Source organism: Beauveria bassiana (genome assembly GCF_000280675.1).
Source record: "Beauveria bassiana ARSEF 2860 unplaced genomic scaffold BBA_S00019, whole genome shotgun sequence".
Lineage (NCBI taxonomy): Eukaryota > Fungi > Ascomycota > Sordariomycetes > Hypocreales > Cordycipitaceae > Beauveria > Beauveria bassiana.
In genome coordinates, this window is record NW_007930854.1 from 141,608 (window position 1) to 162,007 (window position 20,400).

The window sequence follows — 20,400 nt, forward strand, 5'->3', positions numbered from 1 at the left end:
CCTTGTCTCTCTCTCTCTCTCTCTCTCTCTCTCTCTCTCCCTGCCGACAGCGCGACACACACAAATAAAAGCTTACCGAAAATAATGAGATACTCGGTGATGCTCGCGTGGATAATGTACATGGCGCCCATTGCGCCGCCCGCATTATTAAACACCCATTCCTCCTCGAGATTAATGTGCGCCGGGTACGTTGCGCTCAGCTCGTCGACAATGTATCGCACCGCGCCGCGCGTGTCGTTACCGTGGCGGTCGACGCTGCGCTTGGCCAGGTCCTGCAGGTGGTCCAGCTCAAACACGTAAAACTTGTCGAGGTTCTGCTCCGCCACGTACACGACCGAGGCCAGCAGCGCGGTCAGGAGACCGAGAATGGCGAGGAGCCGGCCGATGCCGCCAGGCGCGGGAGCAGCAGCGCTGCCGCCGCCGCCATTGTTCTTCCTTTGCGATTTCGAAGGCATCTCTTCTCTTTCTGACTCAGTCACGTAACGAGCGAGTAACTGGAAAGATACGCGAAGCAAGGTGAGAAGAGTCGAATTGGAAAAGGATAAAGCCTTCAAGAAAGCGCCCAGACTGCAATCGCGGACGCACTCGCTTATTAGTTGCTAGGGAGAGTCGAACTCCTTGAGCCAATGTGCCATGATCCACCGCCTGGAGATTTTTTTGGAGTAAAAGGCTGGGGCGGCACAGCGGACCCTAGGACCCCGAACGCTAGTCGCCTTATTCGTGTTCGTGACCGCGTATCAACATTCTTTGTAAAAAGCAAATGACATACAACGATATTAAGTCATAAGTGATAGGGCTTGTTCTTTCCGAATGAACAATAGAAGCAGAAATTTGACTCTTTGCATACATCATCTACAATGCGCAATAGTAAGCGCAACCATTTTCCAGATTCCATGTTCCGTAAACCCGTGCAACTCCAACCTTAGGCAGAAAAAACCAGCTCCATCCTCCTTCTCTCCATTATTACAATATACACATGCAGAATAAGGAAATCACATACACCCCAAGCAACCCCTCTTGCTCTTATTCCATGTCCGAGTCGGCCATCATTTCTGTGCGGTCAGCTTCATCGTCGGCCAGAATGGTCTGCTCCAGTCCGTCGCCCAGAGCAGTCTCGTCGCCATCGTCCAAATCCATGTCGTCCATGCCTCCGTCTCCGTTGGCGTCGTCTAGACCATTAACATCGTCGTCGTCGCCATTCTTGTCCGCGTCGTCGGCCTTGAGCATCTTGACGGGCGCGACGACGCCCTGGTCACTGCCCAGCCAACGGACCAGTCGGCGTTGAGAGCGTCGGAAAGCGGCTGCGTATGCCTTAACGCCCTCGCCATAGTCGTCGCGCTCATCGACAAGCAAGCACAGGCCACCAATGCCCGATTCACGGAAAACCTTGGAGCGACCGCCCAAGTTACGAGGTGGGTCGACATCGCTGTCACTATCATCGCCTGGTCTCTCCGGAGCGTGGACACGCCTGTACGCTCGAAAGATGGCACCTTCGCGACGACGCTGCTTGCGGCTCGCACGCTGCGCTTTGCGAAGGCCCTTTTCTAGAATATATTCCACACGCTGGCTTCGGTTGCGCTCCACGGCTAGTTGGTGTGCTGTGGGTGGGCGAGGTTTGCGCGAGATGACTCCTTCAGAGCCCTGGCGTGCCGGGGAGGACCCCTCAAATACCTGGTACTTGAGAGCAGCACCTCTCCTAGCACCACTGCCCCGGCCACCGCGTGGAGGCGGTGTAGATCGGGTACTGTCCATGTCCGATTCGTGCTTGGACGGGCGTATGCGAGGTAGGATGGCGGGACCCTCTTCGTTGAGCGATACCCGTGCCTTGCCGCGTTTTGCGTCTCTATCATTGATGAATGCCTGGTCCATTTCCAAAATTCTTGCTCTGGTGCGCTGCTTCTCTGCGCCAAAATCCTTTTCCGTTTGCGTGTCGATATTTTCAAGAGCCTGCTCCTCTTCCGTCATGAGATGCAGACGGGGTACACCCTGGTTGGCGACACCAACATTGTAGTCAACGCCACTACCAAACGGATTTTCCTCGCAGCCCTCTTCCGTGAAATCAGATTCGAGGTGAAACCACATGAGCCACAGAAAGGCTATGGCTCGTGACTGGCTGCTGTATTCTGTCTTCATGATGACATCGTGGAACTCGTTACCGTCGGGAAAGTGTAGATCGGCAATCTTTCTTGCAGCAGCGCACATGATGAAGATGAGATTGACGGGGTTCGTTCGCGGTGCCGCATCTATTTCCTTGAGCTTTTGTAACGTGCTCGGCTCCTCCCGATCTTCGGCGCCACCTTTAAGGATGGACTTGAGACGAGGAGCATCCTGCAGCTGCTTGTATGCGTGGGCATCCTGGTTTGCTTGGAGGGACGGAATGGCGTGGTATGTTCGCAATTGAGCTCTCATCTCGGGAAAGACTATACACGTTAGCAATACGGCAAGTCGGTACGGGCCTGCGCTTGGAGCTTACAATTGAGCGTCGTGTTCATCCTGCCGACATTGACCAGTAGACAAACCATGGCCATACCCTTGGCCGCCTCTCTGTCATTCAACAGCTTGTCGCGCAAGACCTTGCTGGTCTTACTGCTGCGCGCCATGGTATCGATGTAGAGATCGGCAAAGGTTTGCTTGCCGATGGCCGGATCGTACGAGTTGGTGAAGACCTTTTTATCATTATCAAACACGGCCTTGAGGAAATCGTATTGGATATCAACACGCCACAGAGGTTCGCCATCCTCCTTTTTGAGGTGGCGAATCTTGCCGATCTGCTGCACAGCAGCATCGCGCTGCGAGGCTCGGCCTCCCTTACGGGGTCTCTCTGTCACTTGCGTGTCGTCGCCGATATCTTCATCATCGCTGCCGACACGGGAGTTGGTAGACTTGCGTTCAGCTGCGACGGGCGAGCTAGGGTGGTCGACTTCTGACGTTCCGGCGACCGAGGTAGGCGAGGCGGCCATGGCACGATGATGTCGCGATGGGTCGCAGATGAAGATCAAATTAAACGTGTGCAGAGATGGTGGAAATCAGATGCGCATCATCGAGAATAGTGAGGCAGATGGTGCTTCGAAATGGATGGCAATATGCTCCCAATAAGGCCGTGATGTGGCAACGCTCAATGGGTGATGATGGGAGAAAACACGAGTGCAACAAAGGCGCAAAGGTCGTGGAAAATGCTCACCAACTTCCAGGCTCTACTATGGTGAGGTGCGCAACGGGCGCCGCCGCCACGGCACCACCCAAGCCAGTCACAGTGTCAAGGGATGTGGCTGCGTCTGGCGCGCCGTAGTGTGACTAAGAGCTGTTGACTCTGGCCACTTGACGCATGAGAAATAATAAGATTTAGAGCGTACTTTACTTTAAAAAAGTCATGTAATATTGCTAGCAGCGGGCTTTCGAGGATTTAGCTAGTCTGATCAAAATTTCAAATCACCCGACGCTCTCAAAGCAGATCGCGCGGCTTCAAGTGGCTTGTGTCTGGCCAGTGTGCTCCCCACCCCGAGCTGGCCTGGAGGCTGGAGTCGTGTTTTGCTGCTCCAGCCGCTGTAGCAACAAACTCAAACACCATCAACAACATCGACAACTACCCCCGGGACAACCAATTCACCACGCAGGCTTCGGCCTTGACGACGACGATACTAACCTACAGCTTCTAACCTCTGATTGCCACTTCACCCGAGTGCGTGCAGCATCTCGATATCTTCTCACCACACGAACTACGCCCAGCCGCCCCAACCTCGCCCTGTTTGCTACAACCACCAGTAAACACACAACAAACTTTCAACCCTCCTATACACGCCTTCATACACACAATACATCCATGGCGACACCGACAAGAGCGACGCCGGTCAAGGCCGCCCCGGTGTCGGTGACGGACAGCCCCGGCACCTGGCGCCATCCTCGCCTCGACGAAATCACCCGCCGTCGGGAAGCCACGACCTTTTCCGAGAAGAATGTCCGCCGCATAGCCTACAACATCATCGCCCTGCTCTGCTTCTGGACCATTAGAATCCTCGTAAAAATGTACATCAGTCCTCCAAGGTACGGCTATCCCCGCTTCCCTCTCACCCTCTTCAAAGGACAGCATGTCTAATTGTTTTGTTCTTGTCAACACAGCTTCTCACCCGCGGCTCGATTATACATGGGATGGGCATGGACCGTCATCCAGACTATCCCACTTGTGCAGATTGCGCTCGCCTGCACGCCGCTGCTTCGCGCCCGCGACGAGATGAATGACATTCCGCTGACCGCCGCCCAGCGCAAGCTGCTCGGTCTCGAGCTCGCGCCGCCCGCATCTTCTTCCCCCAGCGCCGCCGCCGCGAGCGCAGACTCGACATTTAGCACGCCCCCGCGGTACTCGCGCACCCCGTCCATTGCGGGCTCGGTTGGCAGTCGCGGCAGCTACACGCACTCGCCGCTGTCGGGACGCGGCAGCCCGTTTCAGAGCTCCGCGCCCGGCTCGCCGTTCTCGCCGCCTGTCGACAGCAGCCCGCTTCTAAGCAAGAACGGCGGCAGCAACCTGTTTGGAGGCGTCGCTAGTGGCAATCGAAGGGCGTCCACGTCGGGGAGCCCTTTTTCGGCGAGCACGACCATGAATCCGCTGGGGGACCCGGCGTCGCCGAGCCCAGCCGGTGGCAAGAGGACGAGCGTGGGCTTGAACAGCAAGTGGTTGTACGAAAAGGGTCGGCGGTCGTCGGGCAGCGCTTGGGTGCACTAAATCAAGTGGGATGCGTTAAAGTGAAGAATACGGTAATAGCTGTGGATGTTTCTGTTTCTGGTTCATGTTTGATTTGGCAAGGCGCACGCACCAATGCATCATAGCACGAGCGGATAAAGGGCACGATAAACTTGTTTGTCACTTTGATATAGTAAAACCAGCGCACACTATCTAGATGATGTTGAAACGAGACAATACACAATCCAATCATGCACTCTTCTCGCGAAGCCAAGCCTCGCAGTGTACAATCTCAGACATGCTCCGTGCAGCGGTACGCTGGAGCAAATTCCAAATCAATCTTTTTGAAAAAGAAGAATTTTCTGGAGCGACCAGGCACCCCGAGGTGCACGGCCCAAACAAAAACAGACCGGACAGGAAAGCTTGGAACAAACGACAAGAACTATAGAAAATCAACCTAAACCCCAGACAATGCTAGATAAATGACAGCATAAATAGAAAGAGACGGAGTGGAAAGCTCAGAAGTGCGGTCGGAGGCGGATTCGGGGGTTTGCTTTCTTCTTTTCTCCTTTTTTTTTTTGCTTTTCACCAGCTGTCAAGGCCGAGACCGCGTCTCTCGCAGTAGCCAGGCGCCTTAGGCTTTGAGTTGGCCCAGCTCATGACGGTCAGCGAGGTCGTGTATACCATGGTGAAGAGGCCAAAGACGCAGAGGAGAATATCGGAGTACTTCCAGAGACGGCTTCTCGCGACGGCCTTATAGTGTAGAAGCGGCTATGCATTGTTTCCTCGTTAGCAAATGCCGTTTTCATTTTGCATGTGTCTGTGTGCGTGTTTCGCAGCGTCAACACTTACCGGATAGATAAAGACGAGCGGAATGCAGGCAAAGTTGCCCACCAGGGCAACAAACTTGTCGAGGTTGTCGGCGCCGCCCCAGGCGATCCCTGCGCAGAGCATGACGACGAAGAAGCGAAACACATTCTTCTGCCATTTAATGTACGGGTTGTACTTGCCGCTGCGCGTAAACAGCTCCGTCTCGACGATGCGAATGGCGGGAAATATTTGCAGCGGCGTGGAGAGCAAGATGGCGACCGAGTAGAGTAGCTGGACCGTGTTGACGAGCTTGTTGTCCTGAGGCAGGTTGAGCAGCACGACCGTCTCCGTCTTGGAGCCGTAGGCGGCGTAGGAGAAGGCGCCCATAGTCGTGAAGAGCACCGTGATGATGATCATGACGAGGAAGAGCACGCGGGGAAACTTTTCCGGCTGCTTCATGGATTCCTGGATGGGGATGATGAGCCCGATGCCCTCGAAAGTGAAAATGGCGGTGCCGATGAAGAGCGTCCAGTCGCGCTTGTTGAACATGATGATGTCGGCGATGCCGTCGGTGGCTAGGGTCAGCACGTCGTAGTAAAAGAGGTAGCCGAGGCCGATGAGGATAAAGGCGTCGGCGATGAGGGCCGTGAAGGCGAGCTTCTCAATGTCGCGGAGCAGAGAAAATGGCAGGAAAATTACCGTTTGCATGAGGATGAGATGGGGAATGCTGATGGACGTCTTACAGTCGGAGACGGCCTTGATAAAGGCCTGCAAATTCTCCGAGGTAAAAACAGTGTAGGCGGCGACGAAGCCGATCTGGCTTATGACAATGGAAAAGAGAATGACGGCACGCATCCAGCGGCCGTAGAGGATGCCGCCCATGTCGCCAAAGGAGCCGTCAATCTTGAGACGCGTCGAGACGAGCAGCACGAAGCAGTAGTAGCTCAGGAGCGCCACCCCCAGAAGAATGAGGTTACTAAACAGCATGCCTCCGCTGAGGTAGGCCTTGGGCAAGAACAGAACGCCGGTGCCGACAAAGGACTTGAGGAGCAGCATCGCGGCGTTGGTGGGGCTGTTTTGACCGCTGCCGCCGCGCGTCTTCCTCTTGCGCTTTCGCTTGTGTGGGGGAAGTAGCGCGCTGTCCTCCATGGGCTCGTGCTCGTTGTCGGCGTCATCTTCGTAGTCGTCGCCAAAGTACTCGTTGGGCCCAAGCGCCTCGTCATCTTCTTCCAGCTCCTCGCCTGCAAAGTGGCCGTAAATCGACAGAAATTCCAAAAAGCTCGACGTAAATAGGCGGTCGTTGCCGGCCCCGCCAGGCGAGGGGACGCCGTGCTCGGCCTCAGACGCGTTGCCAGACGGGCTCTTTGCCGTGCGTCGTAGATGATCTCTGCGGAAGCCGCCGGGGACTTTGATGGTGTTGATGTCCTCGACCTCGTTCTCGGGTTCGGGGCGCGAGTGATCGAAGCTCTGGCTGCGATGCAAGCGGCTCTTAGCCTCGGCCTGCTCCGTCCACTTGTAGATACCGCGGGTGACGTCGCCGCCCTGCAGACGCAGGCTGGAGAACTCGTCTTCGTTGAGACCGGCACCGCTGGCATGCTCGAGCTGCTTGCCCTTGACGGTGCCATGAACCGAAGACTCCTCAGAGGCGCCACCAGCCTCGGCCTCGCTGGGCTGCACGAGATGGCGCTTCACGATCTCGGGGTCCTCATATGGGCCTGTGCCGCCGGGACCACCTGCACCACCACCACCACCAGTGCCTGCACCCATGTACATGCGTCTCGAGTCAAAGGAGCCATAGTTTATGGGCGTGGTGCCGGAGACTATGGGAAGATTGGCAGGCGAGAGAGATCGGCCTGGCGGCGGCGAGGCGAGGCGGACGGGCGGCGTGCCATGTCGTGGCGGTGTTTGACCGAGCGAGCCAGCAAGGGCGGCGGCGAGGGCCGAGGTACCAGGTCCTTGGCTGTAGGATCCAGGAGGAATATCGCCGTCATTTTCAAAAGCACCGGGCTTGGGCGAGCCGCTGCGGTTGACGGATGGCGTCTCGGCTGGGACGGGGGCGGCGAGGCGGGCGGTGACCTCATCGCGCGGCAACGAGGATGAGTAGATTTGTGGCTGCGACATGGGCGAGGAGGACAGCGGGGGCGGGTTCGAGTCGGTTCCGGTTCTCGAGGGCGACGCCATGATTGCGATAGTATTTGGATATCGGAGTCAGGCTTATCGCATGTTTTGGAGCAACGAGGGAAACTCAAGGCAGCGAGCTGTCGAGAGCCAAAGGGGAGCTGGAAAGAGGCGGTCCGAGCTGCCTAGGTAGGGTGGGCACCAGAACGAGTGCGTGCGGTAAGCAAATGGCGGCGCAAACCAATGTCTGATGGCAGTGTGAAGCAGAGCCGGACGAGGAAAAATGAAGCCCTTTCGAGTCTGTGTGGAGTGTAAACAAGCAGGCGAGGCAGTCGAGGCAGCGGGTCCGAGTGATAGTTATCAAGACCAAACAGAAAGAAGCTTTTAACAAGGTCGTGCCGTTGGATGTCGGCTGACGGGATCACGCTAGGCCTCAACAAGATGTACGTAGGTACTGCGAAAGCCTCAGCCACCACCAGCGACGAATTCGAAAAACAGCAAAACCAAGAGAAAAAAAAGACAATGTCCTGATAGATAAAGAGAAAAATAAGCACTAAAAGGAAATGCTCGTAGCACCTGACCTTTTTGAAGCAAAGCGTCAACGTGTCGGCGAGACGCTGTGCAGATTGGTAGTTGGAGGCCTGTAGATAGGGACGCGTTGAGTAACAGATATTGTCATGTCATGGGAGAATGCGCCGCGGCGGGGCTTTAGCAGTAGAAATATTTCTGTGTGCCGATTATAGTCCGGCGCATTATCATGGTCTCTACGAATGCGAGACATTGGCAAGAGGAGGCTGGATACTTGAACGAGCTTACTGTGATGGCATCAGCTCGTCTCAGCTACATGCAGCGGCGCCAAGTAGTGTGTGCTATCACCGCCATTGGACCCCAGCTTCACGTTGCACGGGAACTGCCGAATTGCTGCGGGCGAGAAGAATCTGTCTTTGCATTTATGACTATTGCGCGCTTTTCGATTCGTGTATTAAGATATCCGTATTGTTGTAATCCATACTGCTCTAATGACTATTAGCGGGTACCAGAGCCGACTTGAACTGACCCCACGTTAATGAACAAGGTAGTGCGATTTGCTCCGTCCATGTGGTGTTTTGAGTTGCATCTAGTTGCAAAACTTCGACTCTCCTTGCTAGATAGACCAGCAGTTGGGGTGTCAACGGAGGTTTCGGCATGTGGACGAGACTCGGGGAAATTCTTTGCTTTCACAACATGACCGCACGCCACCGCACCACGGAAGCGTGCCCGATCCTCCCAGCGGGTAGCGTCGAATCAGTAAGAAGCTGTTATACCGAGAATCCACGTCTATCAGTTCAGAGATAAAGAATCAGCTGTGCTATTGCTGTGGCGCCATCACCTGGCACATCTTTGCCCAGACCGCAGGAGACTTGTTTTAGATGCCCGCGGGAGAAAGATGGTTGCGAAGTCGGGCGTTTGCTCTCATGACTTGGATGGTCGACACCAGTACCATGGGTGTCATCTGTTGTATCGCACGCGCGCGAAAAGATGGTTTCGATTCCCCAGAGTACCGTAGTGGTGGCACCTGGTGAAGACTGGGCCAACGTCACTGAGCGTCGGACTGGGATGCTAGCGTGGGGGCCCAAGAGGGAAGATTGAGACCCTGCGTGCGGCGGGACTCCATTGGGAGTATTTGCTGATACGAGCGCTTAGCGGCCACGATACGAGATATGTTGGGGTAGGGAGGATAACGGTGGTTGCAGAGGTCAGTATAAAGTACATCAATCAGAGGTCTCAAGGTGTCTCAAGTGTCTCAAGCTTCAGCGGGCACGGCAATATCTAGGTTGCTAGGTAAGGTGGTAAGGTATTCGTAAGGCAGGTGCAACGCCCGTAAAACGTGGGGTCGAGCAGCTGACTGACGCTAAAGCTCGCTCGCCTCGTCCGCTGTAACCCTCGCAGCTGTTCCGCTGTATTCCCGAGCAGGAGGCAACTTGATGTTTACCGGTTCAGTGCCTCGATATAATTCTCGCGCAGCTACCCAGGCACAATCATGAATTTATAGACATTAAGGGCAACCGAACGAGACCTTTGTCGCTCCGCTGTACTTACGTCTGGGGTATTTGGTGGTGATTTGCTTTAGATACTTTGGCCCCAGTAGAAAACCTGATAAGCTGATAAGTAACTAAAGGTACAGGAGTGGCGCTTGTTATACTTGGCCGCATATTGCAACAACCAACTGCCAATGGACCCTGACATGTTGCAACTGATACTAAAAACCTGGGCTGTCTCACAAGACACCGTGAAATTTCTAGTCTGCTTCTTGTTTTCCGATTTCAACAATACTCGACTTGACTCGACTCGACTTGACTGCTCACGTCCTTTCCGCGACTCCTCTTTCAGGGTAGCACAGCCTGTTACCGCCACAAATCACCGCCAAACGGCTGTCGCCGTAGCGCCGCTATTCGTGCCTTGGTATTAACACCGGGCACTGTGAATCTCCATTCCAGGCTTGGCAGCCCGCTAAACAAAACAGCCGTACTACATCCGCTGAGGTCATCGTGCAGCTTTCCCTCCATCCTCAACCCTTGGGCTTTGCGGATCAAACGGGACTCCTGCCCTCGGAGATTACCGCACTTCACCATATGCATCGCCATTTCCCGGATATATCTGTTTTGCCATCTGTCATTCCCGCTCTGCTATTCTTTTCGACTCTCGATCTAGTTTGTCTCTCAAACGACGCACTACTTGCGATGCCGACGTCACAGCCATAGCTCTCCTTGTCCCACATCGCCCTCTCACTGCACCATGCCGCAATCTCCAGATCCTCTTAGCCATGGCCCGCCACCGCAAGAGGCTAAGAAGTCGGTCAAACTGGGTTTGACCTCGGGCGTCTTTATTCCCGTTTTTCTGAATATTCTCAGCATTCTCATGTTTCTGCGTTTTGGTCTAATCTTGGGTCAAGTTGGCTTTCTCGGCTTTCTAGGTGTGACCCTCCCAGCACTCAGCTCTACTATGCCGAAGGATACTGGTACAAATACTAATCATATCCGTAGCCTTGATGCTCACCGCATACTGCGTTGATTTACTCACGACCCTTTCCCTCTCTGCCATTGCATCCAACGGAGAAGTCAAAGGTGGTGGTGCCTACTATCTAATATCGAGGTCCCTCGGGCCGGAGTTTGGCGGTTCCATTGGCATACTGTTCTTTCTCGCACAAGCTCTCAATTCTGCCATGAATTGCGTTGGACTCATTGACTGTATACGCCTTTATGTCGGCCACAACTTCCCACAGGGCTATTGGACGAGCTATGCACTACAGACTGCAGCTCTCGCACTCTGCACTGGTCTCTGCCTTTTGGGTTCAGCCGTCTTTTCCAAGGCCTCAAATGCCTTGGTCGTCATCATGATACTGTCCATAACCAGCATTCCTATCTCCGCCGTATTCAAATCGCCATTTCGAGACTTGGAAAATGGAGTGGAATTTACAGGCTTCAGCTTGCAGACGCTTAGCAGTAACATGCTTCCACCAACCAATACCGCCGTGTATCAAGGCGTAAAGACTTTCCGTGACTTGTTTGGAATCCTTTTTCCGTAAGTTGTTGTATGCCGACCCATCCTCCAGCTTGCTAACTTGAGCCAGAGCTACATCTGGCATATTTGCTGGTGCTTCCATGTCAGGCGACTTAAAAAACCCAAGTACCACCATTCCAAAGGGCACGCTTTGGGCCATGTTTGCGACTTTTATCGTATACTTGGTCGTTATAGTATCTATGGCGGCCTCTACCACCCACGCTTCGTTTCTGGCAAATGCGAATATTCTATCTGCCACCAGCCTGTCTAGTCCAATTATTTTCGCCGGCGAATGTGCTGTGACATTCTTTTCTGCGACGATGGGAGTCATTGGTGCTGCCAAACTTTTTCAAGCACTTGCGAAAGACAAACTGCTGCCTGGACTGTCAATCTTTGGCAAGGGCACGAAGAAGGCGGATGAGCCTATTCTTGCTGTTCTCTTGACATACACCATTGCCCAAGTGGCCTTGCTGGCAGACTTGAATCAAATCGCGACATTGATTTCCATGGGCTACCAGGTACGTGTGCAACATGAAGACTGTCCGTACACTTGCTAACAAAACAGATGACTTTTTTCGTCATGAACCTGGCCTGCTTTCTGCTCAAGATTGGCTCCGCTCCCAATTTTCGACCTGGCTTCAAATTCTTCAGTTGGCAGACGGCACTCGTCGGTAGTCTGTTGTCTGCTGCGGCCATGCTCTTTATCGATGAGACTTATGCCGCCATGGCCATTTGTGTCTTGATTGCCACATTCCTCATCATACACTACCTGTGTCTCCCCAAGCGATGGGGCGACGTGTCCCAGAACCTCATCTACCACCAAGTGCGAAAGTACCTGCTGCGTCTGAAACCCGAGCACATCAAATTCTGGCGCCCACATATTATTCTTCTCATCAACAATCCAAGGCGCCAAGCTCGACTCATTCAGTTCTGCAACTCTCTGAAAAAGGGGTCACTGTATATTCTCGGTCACGTCATTGTTACGGACGACTTCGACGCCGGTGTCCACGAGGCGCGGTTACAGCAACAAGCCTGGACGAACTACATCTCGGAGTTCTCCAGAATCAAGGCGTTCGTGCAACTCACCATGTCGCCAACTATAAACTGGGGTGTCCGCAACCTAATTCTGTCTGCTGGGTTGGGCGGCATGCGCCCAAATATTGCCGTAATCGGATTCTACAACTTGGATGATCTAAGGCAAACGAACCCAGATGTTTCTATTCCAGAATTGCCTCAATCTCCTGCAAAGAAAATGCTCAAACCATCTAAATCTTCCGAAGACAGAGTTTCGCTCAAGAGGCGTCGTGGCGACACTTCAGCTAGGCTCTTGGAAGGTGCCCTGCCCACGGATGTCATTCGGACCGAGTCAATGATGAACGTTACAGAATACATGACCATGCTCGAGGACTTGGCTCTCAAGTACAAGCTCAATGTCGCTGTTGCTAAGGGGTTCGAGAAGCTCGAAACACCGCGCTCCGACAAATCCAACACGAAAAAGTACATAGATCTCTGGCCTATTCAGATGTCCGCAGAGGTAACTGCCGACGGCAAGAATATCGTCACCACAAACTTTGATACGTACACTCTCATACTCCAGCTTGGACACATTCTGCATTCGGTGCAGACCTGGAGGAACGTTTATACCGTCCGAGTCATGGTGTTCGTCGAATACGAAAGCGAAGTCGAAGAAGAGCAAGCTCGCGTTAAAGCCCTGCTAGAAAAGCTCCGTATCGACGCTACTGTGTCAGTGTTTTGGCTAGCCTCTGGCAGCCTTAAAACCTACGAGCACATTATCAACGGGAGTATCGGAGATGTTGACACGAGAATCATCGTCAATGACGCATTGAAGGACGAGGAATGGTGGAATGGATTGCACCTGTATCGTGGACGAGCCGACATGTTCGAAAGCCAGGATATGACCCAAATTACCCATATCCTCGACTCGACGTCGGGTCGCCGCGGCTTACACAATCCACATGAAGGGACCGGCTTTGACCAACGTCGTGCCAGTGTCGTGGCTGGGATAGCTGAGATTCCCAAGAAACCTGACCTAGCTACTCTATCCAAAATGGGCGTCAGTATGGGCATACATACGCACCACCTCAACGATGAGGTTTTCGATGAATCAGACCCAGAGGACTCAACAGACAGCGAAGATGAAGATGGAAAGAGAGAAGTGGAAATACAGGCGCCATATAGCTACCCACACCCTCCCACACCTTATCCGTTTGCTGAGGGAACGAGGCAGACGGAGCAGAAGCCTCTGCTTGAGGGCACTCTTAACCGGCGTGGGCGATCGCACTTGAAGAATCATCCAGGAGGTTCATTTGCACAGAGTGAGCCCGCCACGCAGCCCTTGATCCAAGCTGTGTCGTCCGATGGCCCTTCCTATGGCACAATCGCATCATCTTCAACATTGTTCCAACCCGAATCGAGCTTCAACTTGCCCCCCCAGGTGTCCAAGGTCCCCGAGGTGTCACGAACCGCCGCAAGCGACCCTTCGACACCTGAACCTGGCACTCGAGCAACGGACGCAACGGACAAGCTCGCCCAGTTCCCTACACTCGAACCACTGCTCGCGGCTAGTAATGCGCCTACTAGTAAAGCAAGCTCACGACCCGCGAGCCCGAGCAGACAGGGAACAAAGACTCCGAGAAACGGCACCAATACCCCTGTTAGACCCGCAATGTCGCGGCAGTCCTCTGCCGTCAAGTTTTCCAGCCGCCCTGTCCCCGAGACGACCGTCACCGGCGAGGACTCGCGGCTCACCTTTGCCCAGCCGACGATAAATGACGCGTCGGGTTCAGACGCGCCACGCCCCGCGCACTCGCGCCAATCGTCCCTAGGCAGGTTTGCCAGCCGGCCCGTAGCGGAGAAGCGCCCATACCTGCCCGATGGCGGCAGCAAAACTATTACCTTTGCAGAGACACCCGTCTACCAGCCGTCCTCGGGCCCGTCGACGCGCCACCACTCGCGCCATGGCTCGCAGTTTTCCTATTTTGGCGACGTCGTCTACGACATACCCGAGGTCAAGGACGCGGCGTATCATGAAGCGGCCGCCGACGTGGGCGGCTCGCCATACTCGACGCAGAACGTGGCGCTGTCATTCAACGACTTGCCCAGCCGCGCGCAGCACCTCATCCTCAACGAGCTGATGCGGCAAAACTCAAAAGACACGGCGGTGCTGATGAGCACGCTTCCGATTCCGGCAGACGGCACGAGCGGCGACGAGGAGGCGACGGTGCGGTACCTTTCCGACGTCGAGGTGCTGTGCGCAGAGCTGCCGCCTACGCTGATGGTCTTGAGCAACAGCATGACTGTGACTGTGAGCTTGTAGGTAAAATTGATGTGTTTTTTTTTCGTTCTAGTTGGCATATTGTGGCATCTTTATCCCGTAGATTGGGTTGGCTGTTCTCATGAAGTGGTTTTCAGGTTCTGAAGCGCTACATTTACATAGATTGCATAGCGAGCGATGTCAAGTTGAATAGAATCTTGCTTCTGTTTTGGATAGTCTTCTATTTTGTCTGTCTGTGTCGTCTGATATATTCTAGTCTTTATGCCATGTCGTGTTGTCTTTGTAAAAAACCAATGTCGTCGTAAATGCTGTAAATGTCAACCGCCTGCTCCCCATATGTCTCTAGCTCGCCCTTCTTTGCGCACCCATTCATTCTATATTTTATACAATCATGTACAGCCTTTATAATATTCTCTTGACGACCAGCTCGCCGGCGCCATCTTCCACCTCCACGAAGCCGCCCGCCTTGATTCTCTTCTCCCACTTTGCGCTCTCGCACCGCGCCAAAATCATGGTCATGCGCAGCGCCGCCTCGTCGCTGCTCGCGTGCTCCTGCTGCTCGCCCGCCACGGGAGTAAACGTCCAGCGCCCAAATGCCCAATTGAGAATGTAGCGCCGCGCCGGGCTGGCGTCGGGCGCGGGTACGTCGGCGTCCGAGTTGCGCGGGGGCGTGGAGAGTGTGACGACGGCCTTGATGCGATACACCTCGTCCTTGGGCGCGGCGGCGAGCAGCGTCTGTAGCTTGTCGGTGGAGATGGTCGCGCGGCCGGGGATCTCGAGGGAGAGGACCTCGACCTCGCTCTGGTGGTCGTGGTTGTGGTTGTGGTTGCCGTTGGTGTGGGTGTGGTCGCCGTTGGTGTGGTCGCCGTCAGCACTTTTGATATCGCCGTCGGTGAGCTGCTGCGCGAGGCCGCCATCGATTCCAAACACGAGATCCATGTCGACGAAGCCCTTGTCGCTCTTGACCTTGGCCACATCCACCTCCAAATCGCCCACCCTGTCTACGCACTCCTCGTAGCGGTCCTCGCCGGCGGCCTCCCACTTATTGAAGACGATCAGATCCGTATATCTAGCCTGTATCTTTGCCGTGTAGCTGGTATCCTCGTAGCCCTCCCAGTTTTCCACATCAATCACGCTCACGACGCCATCTAGAATGTAACCGCCCGTCTCGCGCGCCAGCCGATTCACCTCGAGGGCCAGCGTCGCTGGGAACGCGGACCCGCTCGTCTCGATGATGATGCGGTCGGGCGCGACAGTATCGCGAAGCTCGGTAAGGGCCGGGCCCAGCTGGCCGACGAGGTTGCAGCATATGCAGCCATTCAGCAGCTCCTGCACGCCCGAGATGGCGGCGCTGGAGGCGAGCTGCGAGTCGACGGCGAGGTCGCCGAATTCGTTTTTGAGAAGAGCGAGCTTGTAGGAAGGGTTCTTGCGGCGTAGCTGCGGGATGAGGTTGAGGATGAGGGTCGTTTTGCCGGAGCCGAGAAAGCCGGTAATGATGGTGATGGGGATGGGCGCCATTTTCGGAAGGGCAGATGGCAGATGGGACGTGCGAAGGCGCTCTGCCAGGGCAATGGTCAAAGAAACTCGGCAACGGGTATACAAACAGGAATGGACGCCTCGAAAAGACAGTCAGCGTTGGAGTGGGTGTGCGGTCAAAGTAAAGTTTCAAGATACGGTCAAGAAAACGGGTCTCCCACGCTGAAGTGCCAAGTGCCCCTCCAAGGAAAATGTTGGTGATTGTTGGCCGAAATGGAGGGGCAGGGTCGGCTGTCTCTTGACGTCATGCCATCACGCAACTTTTATCCTGAATTCAAGAAATCAATTTATCAAGATTCTCAACGGCTTTCCAACATTGTCTTCTACGACTCATCATTCTTTTACGATTCGCTGTTGCAATCTTCTCGGTGCAATCTTCCCTGACCACTACTCAAATTTCCATCACCATGGCGCAGCAAGCAAACGACAAAATGCAACCACCAGCGGACAGGCCATACAAGCGACACCTCGACGAGGCGGCGAGCCACCAGACGGAAGACTACCGAGAACCGAGCACGGTTCAAAAGGCCGTCGAAAAGGGTAAGAGACGAGCTGCAATGGCGGAGCACACGTACTGACGAAGAACAGTGTCAGAGTATATTCCTGCAGCGTCTGGGCCGTTGCAGCAGCTGACGGGACACCCAGCGGCGGCGGCGGCGAAGACGGAAGAAGCAGAGACGGCGCCTGCGCCGGATCCGTCGCAGCTACCAGAAAGACCGCTACATGATGAGCATATTGAAAATTTCGTGAGGGAGCAGCATCGTCAGGATGGGAAAAAGATCTTAGAGGGGCACAAGCAGTAGACGGCGGATTACGGTGCAGGCAGATGAAGAATGACCGCAATCCAGTTTTGCACATGTATAAACGCACTTTGATGTTAATGTGTCTGGCATGGCTCTGATGCAAGGCTGGTCTCCTTGAATCAACTGCTTCGCAACGGGTATGGTGCCGTTGCTATCAACATTGTGCTATATTTTGACGGAGCGTAATTGAGCAGCAATCTGTATACAGTGCGCAGAATAGTCTCAATTACGAGCAAGTACGACTACGATGACAGAAGAGTCTTCACAGTGATGAAATGTCCCCCCTTCTTGGCATTATCTCGCCTACGGAATCGGAACGAAAGAATCGAACCGACCTTGCGAGAAATTTCCTATATCCAAGGGTTTCTTCTCTGCTGAGCGAGTTTTCCAAAGAAAACTGGCAACGCGACACCGTGGGAAGTTCTTGGTGAAGGTCGTGGCTGCTCAGTGGCTTTTTGATGAAGAAGAGAAAAGAAGAAAGGAAAAAGGGAAACCTCTGGCGCTGAATGGAGATTTTATAGAGCGAAAACTGGTTTGCGGTGCGTGATGGCAGTATTTAAAGCTAGTCTGCTTTGGGATGGATCGGTCGCGAGCGGCTCTTGCCGAAGAGTTTGGAACGAGCGCTTGATCGCGTCGAAATGTTATGCCACGTCAGAAAGATTATAAAATCCTCGCATTCTGCCCCAATTGTGCAAAGAAGCGTCCGTGACGATTTGAAAACGCACACGCCAGTTGGCTGTCTTGGCTGACCATATATCAAGAAGCTGCATACGGCTGCATCATCGCCAATGGATTGTCTCGCTGCTTGATTACGGTCCAGACTGGCTTATAACTGTGGAAAATGCTACGTCACGCTAGGCAGTCTGACAATGAAGCCCTGATTCAACCACTCCTCGATAGAGGCGCTGACGACACATTACGAACACGTGTGATTTTGGGCGTGATGAGTGATGGATCCATTCAAAGGAAACGCAAGGACACAGAAGAGACTTAATCGTCTACTTGGTCCGGACACCTAAGAAGCTGTCACGAATGAACGACCATAGTCAGTGACTTCTAACCAGGCCTTGTATTTTGACAGATATCTTTAAACCCCATGACTAAGGCTTGTGCAGCCCCTTGCCTAGCAACTCCTCCCCAACCTCCTTGACCAGCTTCTCGTTGGGAAACGCCTTCTTCTTTTCGAGGACCGTCTCTTTGGCGTCCAGTGCGCGCAGCAAATCCGCGAGATCGCCGTTGAGATCGGTGCCAAAGACGAGGTGCCCGAGCGACAGAAGCATGCCGCGCAGCGCCTCGGCTGACTCGCCCTCGCGCGCCACGGCCTCAACCAGCGCTGCCGCCAGCTCCACCTCCTCGGCGGCGGAGAAGCGCGCCGAATCCCCGTTCCTGCGCCGCTGGCGATTCGTCAGTGCGAGATTGAACAGGAGCGACGCGGCGGCGACGCGAGTGTTGCTGTGGTTGTCGTCAAGGAAGCTCGATGAGACGAGCGTCGCCACCTGTGCGCGGATGCCGCTGTCGCCAAACACGATGCCGGGGAACAGCGGCGTGGAAAACATGTTGCACACGGCGTGGAGCGTTACGAGACGCATTGAGTACGGACAGCTGGCGCCCTTTTTATTCACGTACCGAATGATGGCGTCCATGGTCTGAAAGTCGCGCTCTTCGGCATAGTAGGCGCTCACGCGCGGATCCGTCAGCGCGGCGCGGAACAGGTCGATGGCGGTAAAGACGACATCAGGCGCAAGCTTGTCCAGGGCGTCGCGGATGCACTGTCCGAGACTCAACAGGCCTGGCAGCCTAATTTCTGCCGTGTTGTGCTTGTGGCGGATTTCGAGGAAGCTCATGACGGCTTGCATTTCTGGAATGAGGCTAAACTCGCCCATTTTGACGTGCAGTTTACTCAGAGGCGGCGTCTTGGAATACAGAATGGGCTGCGCATTTGGTGAAAAGTTCGGTAGCTGTAGCCTGTCGTGTGTGTGTAATTGTGCGCCCATCTGCGTTAGCAGCTGTGCGTTGCTCTGGAGGGCCTGTTGGTCAGCGCCGGTCCAGCGCTTGAACTGCTCGCCGCGGAAAAAAGTGATGAAGGTGGGCGTGGCGGTGATTGTGTATTTGGCGGCGATATCATGCGCGAGCGAAATGTCGACTTTGATAAAGGCAATCTGGTGTCCGTAGTGCTCAGCCAGCTGGTCGTAGAAGGGATATAGCGCCTTGCAAGGCGGGCAGGCGGGCGATGTGAAGAAGACGACCGCGGCCGCCTTTGCAGACTGGGCGAGAAGTTGATGATAGTCTTCGATCCGAACGGCGTTGTGGACTTGATTAAGCCTCTTGGGCTTTGCTGCACTGGCCGCCGTGTCGCCCAAGCCGAGCAAGCCATTTCTCCGGGCATTCATACCCTGAGTGAGCCGGGGCAACATCATGCGACCCATGGGTGAGTCTAGCACAGCTTGCGGCATGCTTGATATGTGATCGGGGATACCTTTTCCAAGAAGAAAATTGGAAAAGGAGTCTGTGAAGTTATTACAGTTGTGTTTGAATAGATCGTATGCCTGGAGTGACTTTGACGTTAACAAGGCACAACTATATCGCTAGGCGACGGAGTTTACCTCGGCAGTGTAGATGGATCTCACTGAAGTCAGATAATCGTGTATAACATCCATCGGGAGTGATGTCGTGCCGAGTAGCAGCCGCTGCATAGGTCGGCCCAGGTGTGATGAGCCGGGGACGATTTCGAGGATGCTGCCATCGTAGACGTATTCAGTGCCGCGCAGCTCTATAGATGTGTGATAGATGGCGTCGAGCTGAAAGCCCAGGATGCTCAAAGACAAGTCCTTTGCCAGCCCACCGGACAAGTCGTAAACCAACAGGTGGACTTGCATGCCGACAGGCCCGTCCATTAGTCAATGCGGGGAACCTGGCAACCGAATAAGAAATCGTGAACTACGGGACGACGAGGATGAAGTGCAAAAAATACGCGAGGCTAAGACAGGCTGATTCGGAACAGCCTGGGGGGACGGCTGCTAAATGTAGCGGGTTTTTAGGCAAGGCAGCAGTCAGACTGCGTTGGCGCGGGACGCTTTGCTGTCACAGCATACGGTTGGAAGTGGCAGCGGACAAGCTGTTGTGGTTGGCGGAGTGGCAAGTGCTGGCGCCGCATGTGGCGCAGCGAAGTGAGTGCGCATGTAAATTTTCCTATGTTTCAACGACCAAGTCATTGTCCGTACCAGAGGTCAGAATTGAGTAATGAGTTGATTGAAGAAACTTCTACGAAACTCAAGACGGTGATGAATGCTCTTCTTTACTACTAGTAAATAATGATACGAGACGCGGGCGCTATGGCAACTAGGTTGGCATTATGGCGGCGGGTACTTATTTGATAGACGACTTTTTCCTTGGGAAAATTCACGGAGGGTATAAGAACTCTATGTAGTAGACATGGTACTATTCAAGATACTCGTAGTAATATCAAGCAATTTGAGTATATTTATTTCTCACGATTCAAAAGAGATAAGAGCGATTTTCGGGAGATGGCGGCGATGTTTTCTTTTCTGTTAAAGAGCTAAGTTGCTGCCCTGTGTTTAGAATAGCAAGTGGGGTGGCGGAGGAGGACACCGCTGTGAATTAGT

The 20,400-nt window shown here is 54.2% G+C and overlaps 8 protein-coding genes across 8 annotated transcripts in view; 3 read left to right on the forward strand and 5 right to left on the reverse strand.

Annotated features, from left to right (window-relative positions):
- Nucleotides 1-455, reverse strand: part of BBA_06459 (ERG2 and Sigma1 receptor like protein) — a gene marked incomplete at both ends in the record, with an annotated part of 976 nt that extends 521 nt beyond the window's left edge. The window contains one exon of the mRNA XM_008601556.1: nt 77-455. Coding sequence (XP_008599778.1) covers nt 77-455 — 379 coding nt within the window. The remainder of the gene's footprint in view (nt 1-76) is intronic.
- A 568-nt stretch (nt 456-1,023) lies between these two features.
- BBA_06460 (INO80 chromatin remodeling complex Ies1) lies at nt 1,024-2,960 on the reverse strand (the record flags this gene model as incomplete). The annotated part of the gene is made up of 2 exons (XM_008601557.1): nt 1,024-2,420; nt 2,474-2,960. The coding sequence occupies 2 exons, from the start codon at nt 2,958-2,960 to the stop codon at nt 1,024-1,026; spliced, it is 1,884 nt and encodes a 627-aa protein (XP_008599779.1).
- Nucleotides 2,961-3,820: 860 nt separating this feature from the next.
- Nucleotides 3,821-4,717, forward strand: BBA_06461 (nuclear pore complex component; the record flags this gene model as incomplete). The annotated part of the gene is made up of 2 exons (XM_008601558.1): nt 3,821-4,041; nt 4,117-4,717. The coding sequence occupies 2 exons, from the start codon at nt 3,821-3,823 to the stop codon at nt 4,715-4,717; spliced, it is 822 nt and encodes a 273-aa protein (XP_008599780.1).
- A 543-nt stretch (nt 4,718-5,260) lies between these two features.
- On the reverse strand, nt 5,261-7,666 carry BBA_06462 (transmembrane amino acid transporter; the record flags this gene model as incomplete). The annotated part of the gene is made up of 2 exons (XM_008601559.1): nt 5,261-5,446; nt 5,528-7,666. The coding sequence occupies 2 exons, from the start codon at nt 7,664-7,666 to the stop codon at nt 5,261-5,263; spliced, it is 2,325 nt and encodes a 774-aa protein (XP_008599781.1).
- A 2,712-nt stretch (nt 7,667-10,378) lies between these two features.
- Nucleotides 10,379-14,480, forward strand: BBA_06463 (solute carrier family 12 member 3; the record flags this gene model as incomplete). Its single annotated transcript, XM_008601560.1, has 4 exons — nt 10,379-10,556; nt 10,627-11,164; nt 11,214-11,661; nt 11,709-14,480. 4 exons carry the CDS (start codon nt 10,379-10,381, stop codon nt 14,478-14,480), a joined length of 3,936 nt encoding a protein of 1,311 aa, XP_008599782.1.
- Nucleotides 14,481-14,840: 360 nt separating this feature from the next.
- BBA_06464 (Cobalamin (vitamin B12) biosynthesis CobW) lies at nt 14,841-15,956 on the reverse strand (the record flags this gene model as incomplete). Its single annotated transcript, XM_008601561.1, has 1 exon — nt 14,841-15,956. The coding sequence occupies one exon, from the start codon at nt 15,954-15,956 to the stop codon at nt 14,841-14,843; it is 1,116 nt and encodes a 371-aa protein (XP_008599783.1).
- Nucleotides 15,957-16,381: 425 nt separating this feature from the next.
- Nucleotides 16,382-16,777, forward strand: BBA_06465 (uncharacterized protein; the record flags this gene model as incomplete). Its single annotated transcript, XM_008601562.1, has 2 exons — nt 16,382-16,514; nt 16,563-16,777. 2 exons carry the CDS (start codon nt 16,382-16,384, stop codon nt 16,775-16,777), a joined length of 348 nt encoding a protein of 115 aa, XP_008599784.1.
- Nucleotides 16,778-17,877: 1,100 nt separating this feature from the next.
- Nucleotides 17,878-19,671, reverse strand: BBA_06466 (PUL domain-containing protein; the record flags this gene model as incomplete). The annotated part of the gene is made up of 2 exons (XM_008601563.1): nt 17,878-19,323; nt 19,381-19,671. The coding sequence occupies 2 exons, from the start codon at nt 19,669-19,671 to the stop codon at nt 17,878-17,880; spliced, it is 1,737 nt and encodes a 578-aa protein (XP_008599785.1).
- Between the last annotated feature and the right edge of the window lie 729 nt (nt 19,672-20,400).